The sequence below is a fragment of the Myotis daubentonii genome, chromosome 3, assembly GCF_963259705.1.
Source record: "Myotis daubentonii chromosome 3, mMyoDau2.1, whole genome shotgun sequence".
In the NCBI taxonomy this organism is placed as follows: Eukaryota; Metazoa; Chordata; class Mammalia; order Chiroptera; family Vespertilionidae; genus Myotis; species Myotis daubentonii.
In genome coordinates, this window is record NC_081842.1 from 130,151,651 (window position 1) to 130,169,053 (window position 17,403).

Here is a 17,403-nt window from a genome sequence, read left to right on the forward strand (position 1 = left end):
AACATTCATTTTACAGATTGTCCGCGGCAGATTCTTCTAAATCGTTAGTTGTGGAAATCTTCAGCTCCCTCAGAATAGGGAGGGAAGCATAATGAGTCCTGTGTGCTCGTTTCTAAGCCTTGGCAGCCATCAGCATTCTATGGCGCATTCTCCCTGAAGTCCCGCCCAGTGTTAGACCTCTGTCCACTAAAAAGCCTGTTCTGCAAACAAACAACGCACACCAAAAGAATCATACTGTATATTTTGATCAAAATGATTGAAAATATACTAATACTAGAAGCCCAGTGCACAAAATTTGTGCATGAGTAGGGTTCTTAAGCCTGGCCAGTGATCAGGGCTGATTGGGACCTTCTGGCTGCCAGCCGGGGCCTTTCTTCTCTGGCTGCCGGCTGCCAACTGGGGCCTTCCTATGTTCCGCGCTGTCCCCTGGGGGTCAGTGCACATCATAACGAGCGATTGAACTCCTCGTCTCCAGGTTGAACTCCCGAGGGGACACTTTGCATATTAGCCTTTTGTGTATATAGATAGATCATTGAGCATGTACTTTGGGGAGTAAATTAGTAAAAATGTATTGCAACATTGAATGTTTTGAAAATTATGCCTTCACCCATTACTGTCAGTTATTCAGTTTTTTTGTACAGTCATGTAAGCATGGCCAAGTTTCCTGTAAGGGACATGGGAAAGTTTGAAAGCCAGGCTCAGCATGTTTCCCCCTTGGCTTCCTAGGATCGAGCAATACTACGAAGCCATCTTGGCTCTATGGAACCAACTCTACATCAACATGAAGAGCCTGGTGTCCTGGCACTACTGCATGATTGACATCGAGAAAATCAGGGCCATGACTATTGCCAAGGTATGTCCCCAGGACAACCCCAGGCTGCCTGGAAGAGGCACCATGCTGTTCCCCACAGTGTGTGTGTTTCTGCTAGTCACACCTTCTAGTGGTGCAGTTAATGCTGTTATATCTCATTGAGAGAATCAGCTTAGCCTGCCTTAGAGGTAGCCTGTCCAATGTAGAATGGGAGGGATTCACATGTGGCTGGTTAGAGACTAATTAAAGTTACCTGACAGGCTAGTAGTACCTGTGGAAAAGGTCCTATAATATTCTGGATCCTATTCTCTTTAGATGTAATGGAAAGTTAGGTCATAAATTATTGACTGGGTATCATAGAAGTAAAAGGTGGAATGAATTATTAGCAGAACATCAAAGCATTAGTTATTCGAGATCGGTGGTTTTCAAATTGGGGTCTAAGAATTCCAGTGAGGGGGTCCTCTTGCAATGAGGAGAGGGGCTGGAAACGGCCATTTTGGGCTCCCCTGAACCTTTTCTCTTTTTAGTCAAAACAGCTTTGCTGTGCTCTGCTTTACATTTGGGGCTTCTGAATAGTATTTCCTTTGAAGAATATAATTCTGTAGGAAAAAAGAAATTGACAGCCCATTGCCATGTTTCTTAGGAGCAATCTGTGCTGCCTCAAAGACCTTTTGTATCTCAGTGGGCCTATGATGAGCATTGCCCCAAGCCCCCGTTAGCGCAGGGCCTTTTTCAGCAGGCTTTCTCTTGGCCGGGCTATGGGGCAACCATAAATCACTTTGCTTGGCTTCCTTCCAGCTGAAAACGATGCGGCAGGAAGATTACATGAAGACAATATCTGACCTTGAGTTACATTACCAAGAGTTCATCAGAAACAGCCAAGGCTCTGAGATGTTTGGGGATGATGACAAACGGAAGATGCAGTCGCAGTTCACAGACGCCCAGAAGCACTACCAGACACTGGTCATCCAGCTCCCTGGCCACCCCCAGCACCAGACAGGTTTGTTTGGAGCATCTTTCTCTTTGTAGTAACGATCCATGCAGATTTAAAAAGAAAGTAGTTGGCATAAACTAGTTTCAGAATCATTTCTTTGGAAAATAATATATCAAAATTCATTTATACTCTAAATTTTCAGAATCAAATCAAAGGAAGTAGCTATATTTGTATGCAGTATCGATTTTTTTTTTTTGAGGCCTACCACCCTTCTAACTAGGAATTCTCTGATTTTTGTGGTCCTAACATATTTTTACAGTAACCACAACTGAAATCACTCATGTTGGTTCCTGCCAAGATGTCAACCATAATAAAGTAATTGAAGCCAACAGAGAAAATGACAAGCAGGAAACCTGGATGCTGATAGAGCTCCAGAAGATTCGCAGGCAGATGGAGCTCTGCGAGGGCAGGATGGCTCTTAAAAACATCCTTCTGGCAGACCAAGGGTCTTCTCACCACATCACAGTGAAGATAAATGAGCTAAAGGTATTTTGATATTTTGTCTGATTCCTGGTATATTTATATTTATATGCAAACTATTTTTAAAAACTCCCGGTTTTAATATGTATAGGCAAGAATCATTCATTTTTGAGAAAATGGGTTTCTGGCATGATTTCTTTTTTTCTTTCCCATGCTTCCAGATTTGTAGATGTTTACCAGGCTGGGGATTAGCCACTTTTGCTGTTAGGTTGTGGGTTGCTGAATCAAGCTACAGTGTTTTCCCTTTGTGCCATGTAGTACTTTGTTAATTTCAAACGTTTCACAAACATTAATTTGGCTTCTGCCTACAACAGCCTATGATATGGGCTAGGCAGGTGGAATTATCTTTTTTTTTTTAAATGTTTTTATTGATTTCAGAGAGGAAGGGAGAGGGAGATAGAAACATCAATGATGAGAGAGAATCATTGATCGGCCACCTCCTGCACGCCCCCCCATTGGGGATCGAACCCACAACCTGGGCATGTGCCCTGACAGGGAATTGAACCGTGACCTCCTGGTTCACAGGTCAACACTCAACCGCTGAGCCATGCTGTCCGGGCAGGTGGAATTATCTTTATTTGTAGATAGGAAACTGGCGCTGAGAGATTTGGTTAGTGGAGTAAAAGCTCAAAGCCACTGGTGGAGCTGGGACCACAGCCCAGGTGTTTCAGCTTGTAGCTCAGTCTTCCCTGCCCAGCCACACCTGGGCACTGCGTTGGCATGTCCTAGGTGTAAATTGTAAGTAAGGGCTCATGTTGCACAGTGTTTGTAAGGCCACCCTGAAGAAGGAAGGGAAAGGTCAAGTCAGTCCCTTTCTTGAATCCTTTACATTTAGTGAACTTTTAAAGGACAAACACGATCACAGGAATCACACAATTAAATCAAGAAAGTGTTCCTTCTTTTTTGACAGAGTGTGCAGAATGATTCCCAAGCAATTGCTGAAGTCCTCAACCAGCTTAAAGATATGCTAGCTAACTTCAGAGGTTCGGAAAAATATTGCTATTTACAGAATGAGGTATTTGGGCTGTTTCAGAAACTGGAAAACATCAATGGCGTTACAGATGGCTACTTAAATAGGTAATCACAACTAATGCTTTATCTCAGACATTTTGCTTTGCTCAAGCTTCATTTTATCACACTTATTTGCTTTATAAGCTTGGCTTGCTGAATCCTTTGCCTCACAGTTTCTGTTGTCACTAGTGGCTTAGTTAACATTCTGTGCTTCTGAGAGAGACTCCTCTAGCCACGAGTGTCGATTTCACTGCACTGAGATCTAACTTATCTTACAACTCAGATATGCTCTAAGGGCTAGAGCAGGGGTCCTCAAACTTTTTAAACAGGGGGCCAGTTCACTGTCCCTCAGACCGTTGGAGGGCCGGACTATAGTTTAAAAAAAAACTATGAACAAATTCCTATGCACACTGCACATATCTTATTTTGAAGTAAAAAAACAAAACGGGAACAAATACAATATTTGCATTTGCATGTGGCCCGCGGGCCATAGTTTGAGGACCCCTGGTCTAGAGCTTAGAATTCCCCAGTTAATACAGAATGGTGGTCTGAAGCATGATGGGGGAGCGGGAGGGGTATATTGCTCCTGCAGCTTATAAACTAGGCAAAAAATTTATCTGCTCTACTATTGTCCTCTTTCATTAATAGTAGCAGGAGCCAGAGGTTCAAAGTTTAATGAAATCATGGGCAATGCTGTTTGCCTCTTTTGGTCTTTACAGCTTATGCGCAGTGCGAGCACTGCTCCAGGCCATCCTCCAAACAGAAGACATGTTAAAGGTTTACGAAGCCAGACTCACCGAAGAGGAAACTGTCTACCTGGATCTGGACAAAGTGGAAGCTTACCGCTGTGGACTGAAGGTAATGTGAAGGGACGCCACCGGGGCCCAGGTATGGGAAGTAATAAGGGACTCAGTTCCAGTGATAAAGCTTCACCAAGTTTTCATGGATTTGAGGACCAAATTTTGTTGGCCACACATGTTGATATTAATTGTTATCTCTAATACACTGCTTTTCAGAGTGCATTAGTAGGAACTATGTGAGAAAGTAATTTGTGGTGAGATTAGTCTGTGGAATGCCTAGCTAAACGTAGTTAAACTGGTTTCTATACTCTGGGATTTCTCAGAGCCATTAATACATGTTATAATTATTCAGGCAAAGGATGGAGTGTAATATTTAGCATTTCTCAAACTAATTTACACATTTAATCATTTTTTTAATGGGGTAGCACAAGGAACTAAATCACTGGCACATTTATTGGGAAATGAAATCAGTAAATATATTTTCCTGAATTGATCATCACTTAAAAATATGAATATTTTATAGAGTTTTATAAAAAATATTTTATTTGGTGATTTGCAGTGAGACATGAAGTAGATGAGATGAATTTATACTCTTTTTTTCTCTGATGACAGAAAATTAAAAATGACTTGAACTTGAAGAAGTCATTGTTGGCCACCATGAAGACAGAACTGCAGAAAGCCCAGCAGATCCACTCCCAGACTTCACAGCAGTATCCACTTTATGACCTGGATCTGGGCAAGTTCAGTGAAAAAGTCACACAGCTGACAGATCGCTGGCAAAGAATAGATAAACAGATAGACTACAGGTATGCCGGCCTCCTTCCGCACTTTCTTCCCAATTGTTTGTTCCTGAGATAATGGCACTTGAAATAATCACTATAAAAATAATGGTTTTGTTTTGTATGTAAGTTAGTCAATACAGGTGTTCTGTTTATGGACAAAGATAGCTTTGTTGGAAATAGAAGGACAGTACATCACAATAGCCAAGATTGAACCAGCCCAAGCCAGGTGCCACCCAGGTTCTTGGGGAAATAGTAGAAGACATTGATCAAGCTCTTTTGTGCCCCATAAACAAACCCTTGTTATGATTATTGGAGGAAGCAGATATGTTCTCACTAAAAGTTTATGAAAATTAAATCTTAACCAAAGAAATGCTTTATTGCACACGAGGTTTTAAAAAAACTCCTGAATCTTGCTTGTAATTCATTTTGTTAGCAGTGCTTTTTATTTATTTTACTCATTTTTTTAATTATCACTGAGGATATGTTTTTATTGATGAGAGAGAAAGAGAGAAAGAGAGAGAGACATCAGTGTGAGAGAGAAACATTGATTGGTTGCCTCCTGTACACACCTTGACCAGGGATCGAACTTGCAGCCTGGGTATGTGTCCTGACTGGTAATGGAATCTGCAACCTTTTGGTGTATGGGATGACGCTCCAACCAACTAAGTCACCTGGCCAGGGCTACCAGTGCTTTTAAAAAACATCTTTATTGTTAGGTAATTCACATGCCACATAGATCATTCATTTAATGTGTACAATTCAGTGGTTTTTAGTATATTCAGAATTGTGTAACCATCACTACAATCTAAGTTAGAACATTTTTGTCATCCTCACAAAGAAACCCTCTACCTACCAGCCATCACTACCACCCAACTTTCTGTCTATATAGGTTTGCCTGTTCTGGACATTTCATATCAATGGAATCAAACAATATATGGTCATTTGCAGTTGGCTTTTTTCACTTAGAGTGTTTTCAAGGTTCACACATGGTGTAGCATATGTTAGTACTGCATTTCTTTTATGGCTGAATAATACTTTATGTATGGATATATTACATTTTGTTTATCCTTTCGTCCATTGATGGATATTTTGGTTGTTTCCAGTTTTTTACTATTGTGAAAAATGCTGCTATGAACATTCATGTGTAAGTTTTGTGTGGATGTATGTTTTCATTTCTCTTGGGTAAATACGAAGTGGAATGGCTTGGTCATATAGGAGCTCTCTATAAAATACTTTGAGGAACAACTGCAGTGCTTTAACAATTCCAATAATTTTATCTCTGCTTTCTCTAGATTATGGGACCTAGAGAAACAAATCAAGCAACTGAGGAATTATCGTGATAACTACCAGGCTTTCTGCAAGTGGCTCTATGATGCCAAACGCCGCCAGGATTCCTTAGAATCCATGAAGTTTGGAGATTCCAACACAGTCATGCGATTTTTAAATGAGCAGAAGGTAAAAGTCAACTTGTCATTCCATAGCCGTTTTGAAATTACTTGGGTGTAGGCTGTATTTTCCTCTGGTTTTCATAGCAGTGCCTGGGTTTGAAATGATTAATATTACTAGCCTATTTTGTGAATGCTTAAAAGGCTTCCCAGAGGAAAACAATTGAGATATTTACAAAGAAATGCAGTTAGATTATAGAAATAATGTAATATTATACTAAAGTATTTTTATAAATTGAGTTAAAAGGACCAGAAAAGAATTCTGACTGGAAAGTAACCTTTTGAGTAGATAAGAAGTTAAAGAGCTTTGTTCTATTTTCTGAATAGAACATATGCTCATCTCTTAAGATTTAACTGTGAGAATAGGAGGCCAGTACATGTAGTAATAAACCGAGAGAGAAAAAACAAGGAACAGAGGTTAAAAAGTGAAATAACATTTCTTTTTAAATATATATACACTTTAACATTTGTCAATAATATTTTATTTTCTTATATAGAACTTGCATAATGAAATTTCTGGCAAACGAGACAAATCAGAAGAAGTACAAAAAATTGCTGAACTTTGTGCAAATTCAATTAAGGTATGCTGCTTTTACAAAGCATGTTGGTATTTCATCAAGAATATTATTAACTGCATTATTTTCTGATTCAGTTTCAAGATTATAAACTTCTTGAGGATAGCAATTATGGATCTTATATGTTCTTTCCTAAACAAACCATAAGAATTTGTTATCCATTAATATGAATTCATTACACATTGACAATACCTGTGGGGCTGGGCTGGTCCTCATTCTCTAGACTGATGGCATGTACAAAATTCTCCAGTTAGCATATAAAGATGTAATGCTTGGTTTAATAGTATAATATTAGCTGCGTGGGCACTAGCTACATATGATAGCCTTTGGTGTTGGTCATTAGCAATACAGTTTGATATTTTGAAATGTGGAGTGGTAGCTGTCAGTGACTATAAGTTCACAAAGTATGTATTTCTTAAACTCTATTATTCTGCAGGATTATGAACTCCAGCTGGCATCATACACCTCAGGACTGGAAACACTACTGAACATACCTATTAAGAGAACCATGGTTCAGTCTCCTTCTGGGGTGATTCTGCAAGAGGTATGTATGTCATTACATATCTCTTAGGGCCTGCCCTTCCTTCTGCCTCCTCCCTTGTCTTCTTCCTGTCTTCCCTGCAGTCCTAAATTCATCTTTTGTTATAGGGTATCCACTCAAAAAGGTTGAATAGAAAGTTATGTTCCTTCTAGTGTGAGTGATCAGTATGTGATGCATTTTAGGAAATGATCAGTAGAAGTCTGAATCTGTTGTCTATTTATTAGAATTTTTGCAGAAATTAGGCTTAAATTCTGAATTTAATGAGGGAGACTTTAAAAAGTGGAAAATATCTTGTGGATTTTTAAAAGACAACTTTTCCCTAAAAAATTGTCAGAGAACTTCACCTGTCAGATGGTTTAGGGCAAGGGTGGGAAATGTCTGGCCTAAGGGCCATATATAGCCCTTAACACCATTTGGTCTGGCCCTGCCAAGGCATATGGGGTGAGTTATTAAATGTTTGACCAAATATAGCAGGCCAAATTTTAAGTTGATAATTTTGTATGGCCCATGAATGATGTTATAACTATCCAAATGGCTCTTGGCAGAAACACGGTTCCCCACCCCTGGTTTAGGGAAAACACCCTGTAGAGCTAAGGATGGAATACAGTGTTTTTAGCCCTTTTTATGTTGATGTACTCCTAGAATTTGGCATTAGCATGCATGAAAGAAGGGAATTCACTCTTTGAATTAAAATTTTGCTATTTCATTGTTTTATAAAACAAAATCGGTCAACATGCATAGGGCTATTTTGGAATGTAATAATCTTTTTTATCTTATTTCATTCTGTTTCTCCAAGGCTGCAGACATGCATTCTCGGTACATAGAACTAATTACAAGATCTGGAGACTATTTCAGATTCTTAAGTGAGATGCTGAAGAGTTTGGAAGACCTGAAGGTAAATTTTATTTATTTTATTTCCTTGAAGCATCAAAAAGTTAGAGTAGAACCTTATTAATACTGTCTCATTATAACATGGATTTGGGCATACTTACTGGTAAAACTGTTTTTCTACATAATTAGTATAATATAGTTTGCTCATGAGCCTGGGGTTAGTCCCATGCTCTAGTACACTGCTCAAAATGCTTTAGGTAATATTTACAAAACTATAGCTATTTGACCTTTCCCCAAACCAGTAATTTCATTTATAGTTTGGTCAAGGAATTTACTTTATTTCTTTGTATTAAATCAAGACTAAGAACATACTGGATGATAGCTGCATTTGAATATTTCATGTTGAGTGATTGTTTAATTTACTCCTCATTTCTAATACTTGAATTGAGTTTATATGGAAACTTACTGTATTCCTTGAAATAAAGCAAACATAATTTATGGAATCATAAGCTTTTGCTTTTGGAAGAAAGTACCTCATTTATAGATGAGGAAGCTGAAACTCAAAGGTATATCATTTGCTAAGATCATACAAGCAGTTGAAAAATTATGAGGAAAATACAGATTTCTTGAATTTTTGTCAAGTAGTTTTTGTCTTATATCCCTCTCTATGTGTGTGCTTGTATGTGTGGTATGTGTGTGCTTGTAAGTATATCAGTATGTGTGCGCTTGTATGTGTATCAGTATGTGTGCATGTATGCAGGTGTGTAAAGAGAAATGAAAATGTACACTGGTCTGGGAGGGGGCAAGTACTGTTTCCTTCTTGTGATATGATGTGTTTTTGTTTCAACATGTTTCTGATTTTACTTTTGTAGCTGAAAAATACGAAGATTGAAGTTTTAGAAGAGGAGCTTAGACTGGCCCGAGATGCTAACTCTGAAAACTGCAATAAGAACAAATTCCTGGATCAGAACCTGCAGAAATATCAGACAGAGTGTTCCCAGTTCAAAGCAAAGCTTGTGAGCCTGGAGGAACTAAAGAGACAAGCTGAGCTGGATGGAAAGGCAGCTAAGCAAAATCTAGACAAGTGCTACGGCCAAATAAAAGAACTCAATGAGAAGATCACCAGACTGACTTATGAGATTGAAGATGAAAAGAGAAGAAGAAAGGCTGTGGAAGACAGATTTGACCAACAGAAGAGTGACTATGACCAACTGCAGAAAGCCAGGCAATGTGAAAAGGAGAGCCTTGGTTGGCAAAAAATAGAGTCTGAAAAAGCCATCAAAGACAAGGAGTTCGAGATAGAAAGGTTGAGGATTCTTCTGCAGGAGGAGAGTGCCCGGAAGAGAGAATATGAAAATGAGCTGGCAAAGGTAAGAAACCACTATAATGAGGAGATGAGTAATTTAAGGAACAAGTTTGAAACAGAGATTAACATTACGAAGACCACCATCCAGGAGATAAGCATGCAAAAGGAGGATGATTCCAAAAACCTTAGAAACCAACTTGACAGACTCACAAGGGAAAATCGAGATCTGAAGGATGAGATCGTCAGGCTGAATGACAGCATCCTGCAGACCACTGAGCAGCGAAGGCGGGCCGAGGAAGATGCCCTTCAACAAAAAGCCTGTGGCTCCGAGACGATGCAAAAGAAGCAGCAGCTGGAGATAGAGCTTAAGCAGGTCATCCAGCAGCGCTCAGAGGACAATGCAAGACACAAGCAGTCCCTGGAGGAGGCTGCAAAAACCATTCAGGACAAAAACAAGGAGATTGAAAGACTCAAAGTTGATTTTCAGGATGAGGCGAAGCGCCGCTGGGAATATGAAAATGAACTGGCTAAGGTAAGAAACAATTACGACGAGGAAATCATTAGCTTAAAAAACCAGTTTGAGACCGAGATCAACATCACCAAGACGACCATCCACCAGCTCACCATGAAGAGGGAAGAGGACACCAGTGGCTACCGAGCCCAGATAGATAACCTCACCAGAGAAAACAGGAGCCTCTCTGAAGAAGTGAAGAGGCTGAAGAACACTTTAGCCCAGACCACAGAGAATCTCAGGAGGGTTGAAGAAAACGTCCAGCAGCAAAAGGCCACGGGCTCGGAGGTGTCTCAGAGAAAGCAGCAGCTGGAGATTGAGCTGAGACAGGTCACTCAGATGCGAACAGAAGAGAGCCTGAGATACAAGCAGTCTCTTGATGATGCTGCCAAGACCATCCAGGACAAAAACAAAGAGATAGAGAGATTAAAACAACTTATAGAAACAGAGGCCAATGAACGACAATTCCTGAAAGATGAAAATGCTAAATTACAAAGGACCCAGTTTGACCTGCAGAAAGCAAATGACAGTGCAACAGAGACGATAAGCAAATTGAAGGTTCACGAGAAAGAACTAACACGCTTGAGAATCGACTATGAAAGGATTTCCCAGGAGAGGACCGTGAAGGACCAGGACATCACAAGATTCCAGAATTCTCTGAAAGACTTGCAGTTGCAGAAACAGAAAGTGGAGGAGGAGCTGATGCGGCTGAAGAGGACGGCCTCAGAAGACTCCTGCAAGAGGAAGCAGCTAGAGGAGGAACTAGACGGCATGAGGAGGTCTTTGAAGGAGCAAGCGATAAAAATCACCAGCCTGACCCAGCAGCTGGAGCAGGTGTCCATCATTAAGAAAAGGAGCGAGGATGACCTCCGGCAGCAGAGGGATGTGCTGGATGGCCACGTGAGGGACAAGCAGAGGACCCAGGAAGAGCTGAGGAGGCTGGCCTCGGAGGTAGAGGCCCTGAGGCGCCAGCTGCTCCAGGAACAAGAAAATGTCAAACAGGCTCACGTAAGGAACGAGCATTTCCAGAAGGCGATAGAAGATAAAAGCAGAAGCTTAAATGAAAGCAAAATAGAAATCGAGAGGCTGCAGTCTCTCACAGAGAACTTGACCAAGGAGCACTTGATGTTGGAGGAAGAACTACGGAACCTGAAGCTGGAATATGATGAGCTCAGGAGGGGCCGAAGTGAAGCCGATAGTGATAAAAACGCAACCATCTCTGAACTAAGAAGCCAACTGCAGATCAGCAACAACCGAACCCTGGAACTGCAGGGGCTGATTAATGATTTACAGAGAGAGAGGGAAAATTTGAGACAGGAAATTGAGAAATTCCAAAAGCAGGCTTTAGAGGTATTCACAGCTCCACTGTCTCTCAAATAATTCACTTCATTGTCATCTTACCTGAACTGTGCTCTTGTTACTGAGATGGATGCTTGTAGAAAGTCTACTTTTTCTTTTTATTACTGTACTATCTGTCATCATCCAGGCAACTGCTTTAAAGTAGCTTCAGTGCTTTTTGCACTTCCCCTCTGTCACTGTGTCAATGCCAATTTGTGTGTAACCTGTGTTTGGCTCTGCTTTTAGAACTTTAGCATAGGTATAACATCTGAGATCAATTCCTCTGAGTGTCTCACTCTATTTTATAGAAGATAGCTCTTACTTAGTGAACTATGACCTATATTTTTAATTTAAAATTTCCTAAATAAAAGCCATGTCATAGGCGTTTTCTATGCAATTTTAAAATCACCTTTTCTCTCTTGCTTGCATGCTTTTTCTGCATGCATTATTCTACTCTCTAGATCATGGCCTCACTTGTTTGGCTTTTATTTTTTTAACCCCTAAATTTAAAAACAACTTCTTTAGCTTCTAATACATTTGACTTCTATAGACAATATTTGTGTGGGGCTGGGTGTGGGTTATGTGTATATTTGCAAAGATTTTTATTGCTTTTTAAAACATGTTAGTGTAACTGTAACAGGTGAGGTGTAGGTATAGCAGGTGTAATTAATTACCTAGAACACAACTGCTATATTTTCTTGAAACTTAATTGCTGTTAAGAACAAGACAGGTCTACAACTTCTAGTTCCTTTTATGGGGGGGAAAAAGTAAGTATGAAGCCATTTCGCAAAGTGGCAACATAAATCTACAGAATTTTTTCATGAATTTATAAGATAACAAAATAACAGTATACCCAGGGAAACAAAGAAAAGAAAATAAGCACTTTTTTTTTTTTTTAGATAATGTAGGAAAAGAGGTTAAATTATGGTCGTCATATGATATGATTCAAACATGTTTTTCCCATTTCTTTCTTTTTAAATTACAGGCATCTAATAGGATTCATGAATCAAAGAGTCAGTGCACGCAGGTGGTGCAGGAAAGAGAGAGCCTGCTGGTGAAAATCAAGGTTCTGGAGCAAGACAAGATCAGGCTGCAGAGGCTGGAGGATGAGCTGAACCGCGCCAAAGCAACCCTAGAGGCAGAAAGCAGGGTGAAACAGCGCCTTGAGTGTGAGAAACAGCAAATCCAGAATGACCTGAACCAGTGGAAAACTCAATATTCCCGCAAAGAAGAGGCTATTAGAAAGATAGAGTCAGAAAGAGAAAAGAGTGAGAGAGAGAAGAACAGCCTTAGGAGCGAGATCGAAAGACTCCAGGCTGAGATCAAGAGGATTGAAGAGAGGTGCAGGCGAAAGCTGGAGGATTCCACCAGGGACACACAGTCCCAGTTGGAAACAGAACGTTGCCGACTTCAGAGGGAAATCGATAAACTCAAGCAGCGCCCATATGGATCCCATCGGGAGACCCAGACGGAGTATGAATGGACTGTTGACTCCTCCAAGCTGGTGTTCGATGGACTGAGGAAGAAGGTGACGGCGATGCAGCTCTACGAGTGCCAGCTGATTGACAAAACAACCTTGGACAAACTGCTGAAGGGGAAAAAGTCAGTGGAAGAAGTTGCTTCTGAAATCCAGCCTTTCCTTCGGGGCGCAGGAGCTATCGCCGGAGCTTCTGTCTCCCCTAAGGAAAAGTACTCTTTGGTAGAGGCCAAGAGAAAGAATCTAATCACCCCAGAGTCCACAGTCATGCTTCTGGAGGCCCAGGCAGCTACAGGTGGTATCATTGATCCCCATAGGAATGAGAAGCTGACGGTTGACAATGCAATAGCTCGGGACCTCATTGATTTCGATGACCGACAACAGATATATACGGCAGAAAAAGCTATCACTGGTTTTGATGACCCATTTTCAGGCAAGACAGTATCCCTTTCAGAAGCCATCAAGAAAAACTTGATTGATAGAGAAACCGGAATGCGCCTGCTGGAAGCCCAGATCGCTTCAGGGGGTGTAGTGGACCCCGTGAACAGTGTCTTTTTGCCAAAAGATGTAGCCTTGGCCCGTGGGCTGATTGACAGAGATTTGTATAGGTCCCTGAATGATCCCCGAGATAGTCAGAAAAACTTTGTGGATCCAGTCACCCAAAAGAAGGTCAGTTACATGCAGCTGAGGGAACGGTGCAGAATTGAGCCTCACACTGGTCTGCTTTTGCTGACGGTACAGAAGAGAAGTATGTCCTTCCCAGGAATCAGACAGCCTGTGACCGTTTCTGAGCTAGTGGATTCTGGCATATTGGGACTATCCACTGTAAATGAACTGGAATCAGGTCGAATTTCCTATGATGAAGTTGGTGAGAGAATTAAGGACTTCCTTCAGGGTTCAAGCTGCATAGCAGGCATTTACAATGAGACCACAAAACAGAAGCTTGGCATTTATGAGGCCATGAAGATTGGCTTGGTCCGACCTGGTACTGCTCTGGAGTTGCTGGAAGCCCAAGCAGCTACTGGCTTTATAGTGGATCCTGTTAGCAACTTGAGGTTAACAGTGGAGGAAGCCTATAAAAGAGGTCTGGTGGGTATTGAGTTCAAAGAGAAGCTCCTGTCTGCAGAACGGGCTGTCACTGGGTATAATGACCCTGAAACGGGAAACATTATCTCTTTGTTCCAAGCGATGAACAAGGAACTCATTGAGAAGGGCCACGGCATTCGATTGTTAGAAGCACAGATTGCAACCGGTGGGATCATCGACCCGAAGGAGAGCCATCGGTTACCAGTTGACATGGCCTACAAGAGGGGCTACTTTAATGAGGAGCTCAGCGAGATTCTCTCAGATCCAACTGATGACACAAAAGGATTTTTTGACCCAAACACTGAGGAAAATCTTACCTATCTACAGCTAAAAGAAAGATGCATCAAGGATGAGGAAACAGGGCTCTGTCTGCTGCCTCTGAAGGAAAAGAAGAAGCAGGTGCAGACTTCGCAGAAGAATACCCTGAGGAAGCGTAGAGTGGTCATCGTGGACCCAGAAACCAACAAGGAGATGTCTGTGCAGGAGGCTTACAAGAAGGGCCTTATCGATTATGAAACTTTTAGGGAGCTATGTGAGCAGGAGTGTGAGTGGGAAGAAATAACCATCACTGGGTCTGACGGCTCCACCAGGGTGGTCCTGGTAGATAGAAAGACAGGCAGTCAGTATGATATTCAAGATGCTATTGACAAGGGCCTTGTTGACAGGAAGTTCTTTGAACAGTACCGATCCGGCAGCCTCAGCCTCACCCAGTTTGCTGATATGATCTCCTTGAAAAATGGTGTTGGCACCAGCAGTGGCATGGGTGGTAGTGTCAGTGATGAAGTTTTTAGCAGCGCCCGACATGAGTCAGTAAGTAAGATTTCCACCATATCCAGTGTCAGGAATTTGACTATCAAGAGCAGCTCTCTGTCGGACCCCCTGGAGGAATCAAGCCCCATTGCCGCCATCTTTGACATAGAGAACCTGGAGAAGATCTCCATTGCAGAAGGCATAGAGCGGGGCATTGTGGATAGCATCACCGGTCAGAGGCTTCTGGAGGCTCAGGCCTGCACAGGCGGCATTATCCATCCAACCTCCGGTCAGAAGCTGTCACTGCAGGATGCGATCTCCCAGGGCCTGGTGGATCAAGAGATGGCTACCAGGCTGAAGCCTGCTCAGAAAGCCTTCATTGGCTTTGAAGGTGTGAAGGGAAAGAAGATGTCGGCAGCAGAGGCAGTGAAAGAAAAATGGCTTCCATATGAGGCCGGCCAGCGCTTCATGGAGTTCCAGTACCTCACGGGAGGCCTAGTTGACCCCGAAGTGCATGGGAGGATAAGCGTTGAGGAAGCCATCAGAAAGGGGTTTATCGACGGCCGAGCAGCTCAGAGGCTGCAAGATATCAGCAGCTATGCCAAAATCCTGACCTGCCCCAAAACCAAATTGAAAATATCCTATAAGGATGCCATGAATCGCTCCATGGTGGAAGATGTCACTGGCCTGCGCCTTCTGGAGGCCGCCTCTGTTTCATCCAAGGGCTTGCCTAGCCCTTATAACATGTCTTCTGCTCCAGGCTCCCGCTCCGGCTCCCGCTCCGGCTCCCGCTCGGGCTCCCGCTCTGGTTCCCGCAGTGGGTCCAGGAGAGGAAGCTTTGATGCAACAGGGAATTCTTCCTACACGTACTCCTCCTACTCCTTTAGCAGCAGCTCTATTGGGCACTAATAGTCAGTGAGAAATGGTTGCTATACCTTGACTTCATTTATATGCGTTTTTTCCACTTTATTAAATAATAAAGAAAATCTAATGCTTGCAATATAGTGATAGAATTTTCTGTGCTTAAGAAAACATTGCCAGGGTTAAATCAAGTAGTAAAGGCGGTTCTGGCTTTTTATCTTCTTAGCTCACCTTAGCTATTGTAATACACTGAATGTAGTGTATATGAAGTGGTAATCAGTTGTAAGGATAGCACAAATTGAATTTAGAATTTGTTTTTCTTCTGTTTTTAGATTTTTGATCCATTCTTCTTGAATATTTTTTGGCCTATAATACAGATTTCTGTTCTTGGAGATGAAAATTAAATTGATTACTAATATTTTAGTCACCATTTTGTTTCTCATCTAAATATTTCCATTTTCTGTATTAGTACATAGTACCCCTCCCCAGGAAAAACCCACCCCAAACTAAGCATTTTGGAATGAGTCTCCTTTTAGTTTTAGAATGTGGATTGTATGACCCCTATACTCCTATGTATCTGTTTGGTTTGGTATTAATTTGACTGTATGTTCATAATAGCAGCAATCTTTGCTTTTCTTTGGTCAAAGTTTTCTGTTTATTTTGCTTGTCATTTTCAATGTACTTTAAAAAGATGTCTATGAAGTTTGCTGTTCTAGCAATAAACTTTTGGACTTTTGAATTTTTGTGTTTTGATTTAATAGCATGTTTATACACACAAGGGCATTTAGCAACAGCTTTTTGATTATTATAAAATATATCTAAAACCATCTGTTTTCAAAACACATATTAAGAAAGACTACTTATAAACTATTTTCATTCTGAATTTGTGTTAGAATTTCATCTTTGTAGTTAGTTTTTTTTCGACATTATTCAAGTGCCTGCTGTGTAGAGTCCTTGGAAATAAGCCTTTGTAGAAGCCAGGCCAGAGGTCAATACCCTGTTCTATTTTATGCTGGACAATGAATACCAAGTAGCATGGGCAAGTTATCATCATAACATTTAAAAAACATGAGGTGGCTAAGATTCTCATTTGGATATTTCATTTTGTCCCATGAAAGGATTGTCCTTGAATCTATGAAAATAGTTTCTGAAGAGTTCTTGACTCTCTGTTGAAGGACAAAGAGAAACTTGAAATTCAGACATTTGTCATTAAATGAACATGACTTTAGTGAATATCTATTTAGTGTCTAGTATTCTAGGTACTATGAGGTTCAATAGAATTTAGAAGACCCCTGACTTCAAGCCTTTGCAGCCTGGATGGGGACAGAAGGCACACAACGCAGTCAGTGGGACAACTTGCATATGTCACTAGCATTAATACAATCAAACATTTTATAGTGCAGAGAGGAAATAGGAAAGCAAGTTAAATGCTAATTGATCATACTTAAGATAATACTTAAATTATTGGAGCTTTTGGTACTTAGCGTGAAAACAGCATTCATGTCTTACCTCTTTTCTTGCCCTTGCCCCCTTTCCAATCTGGAAAGGTTTGTAATTAGTTTCAGTCACCAAATATTGAGTTCTTCTGTGTGCCACACATTGTGCCAGAAACTGTAGATCCCATGGTAGGAATACATGGTAAAAAAATATAGTCCTTGTAATATGAAAGGAAGAAAAAATATATGATAAATGCTATGTTGGGGGAAGTAGAGTTTCCTTATGCTAGAGCTGCCAGGCTGTGTTATCTTGGGCTGCTGTAATTAGATACCTCAGATGGGGTGGCTTAAATTTATTTTCTCATAGT

General features: G+C 41.1%; 1 protein-coding gene across 5 annotated transcripts in view; it reads left to right on the forward strand.

The window, feature by feature from the left end:
• DSP (desmoplakin) overlaps positions 1 to 16,101 on the forward strand; it is a 42,475-nt gene extending 26,374 nt beyond the window's left edge. For 2 of the 5 annotated variants that reach the window (XM_059688557.1, XM_059688559.1), the window contains 12 exons: positions 727 to 853; positions 1,610 to 1,811; positions 2,065 to 2,291; positions 3,196 to 3,362; positions 4,016 to 4,154; positions 4,709 to 4,902; positions 6,171 to 6,333; positions 6,821 to 6,904; positions 7,335 to 7,442; positions 8,236 to 8,334; positions 9,143 to 11,437; positions 12,411 to 16,101. In XM_059688557.1, coding sequence (XP_059544540.1) covers positions 727 to 853; positions 1,610 to 1,811; positions 2,065 to 2,291; positions 3,196 to 3,362; positions 4,016 to 4,154; positions 4,709 to 4,902; positions 6,171 to 6,333; positions 6,821 to 6,904; positions 7,335 to 7,442; positions 8,236 to 8,334; positions 9,143 to 11,437; positions 12,411 to 15,647 — 7,042 coding nt within the window. In that variant the 3' untranslated portion in view covers positions 15,648 to 16,101. Of the gene's footprint in view, positions 1 to 726; positions 854 to 1,609; positions 1,812 to 2,064; positions 2,292 to 3,195; positions 3,363 to 3,944; positions 4,155 to 4,708; positions 4,903 to 6,170; positions 6,334 to 6,820; positions 6,905 to 7,334; positions 7,443 to 8,235; positions 8,335 to 9,142; positions 11,438 to 12,410 lie in introns of those variants that run through there. The other 3 variants (XM_059688561.1, XM_059688560.1, XM_059688562.1) reach the window with 3 other exon arrangements.
• The last annotated feature ends 1,302 nt before the right edge of the window (positions 16,102 to 17,403 follow it).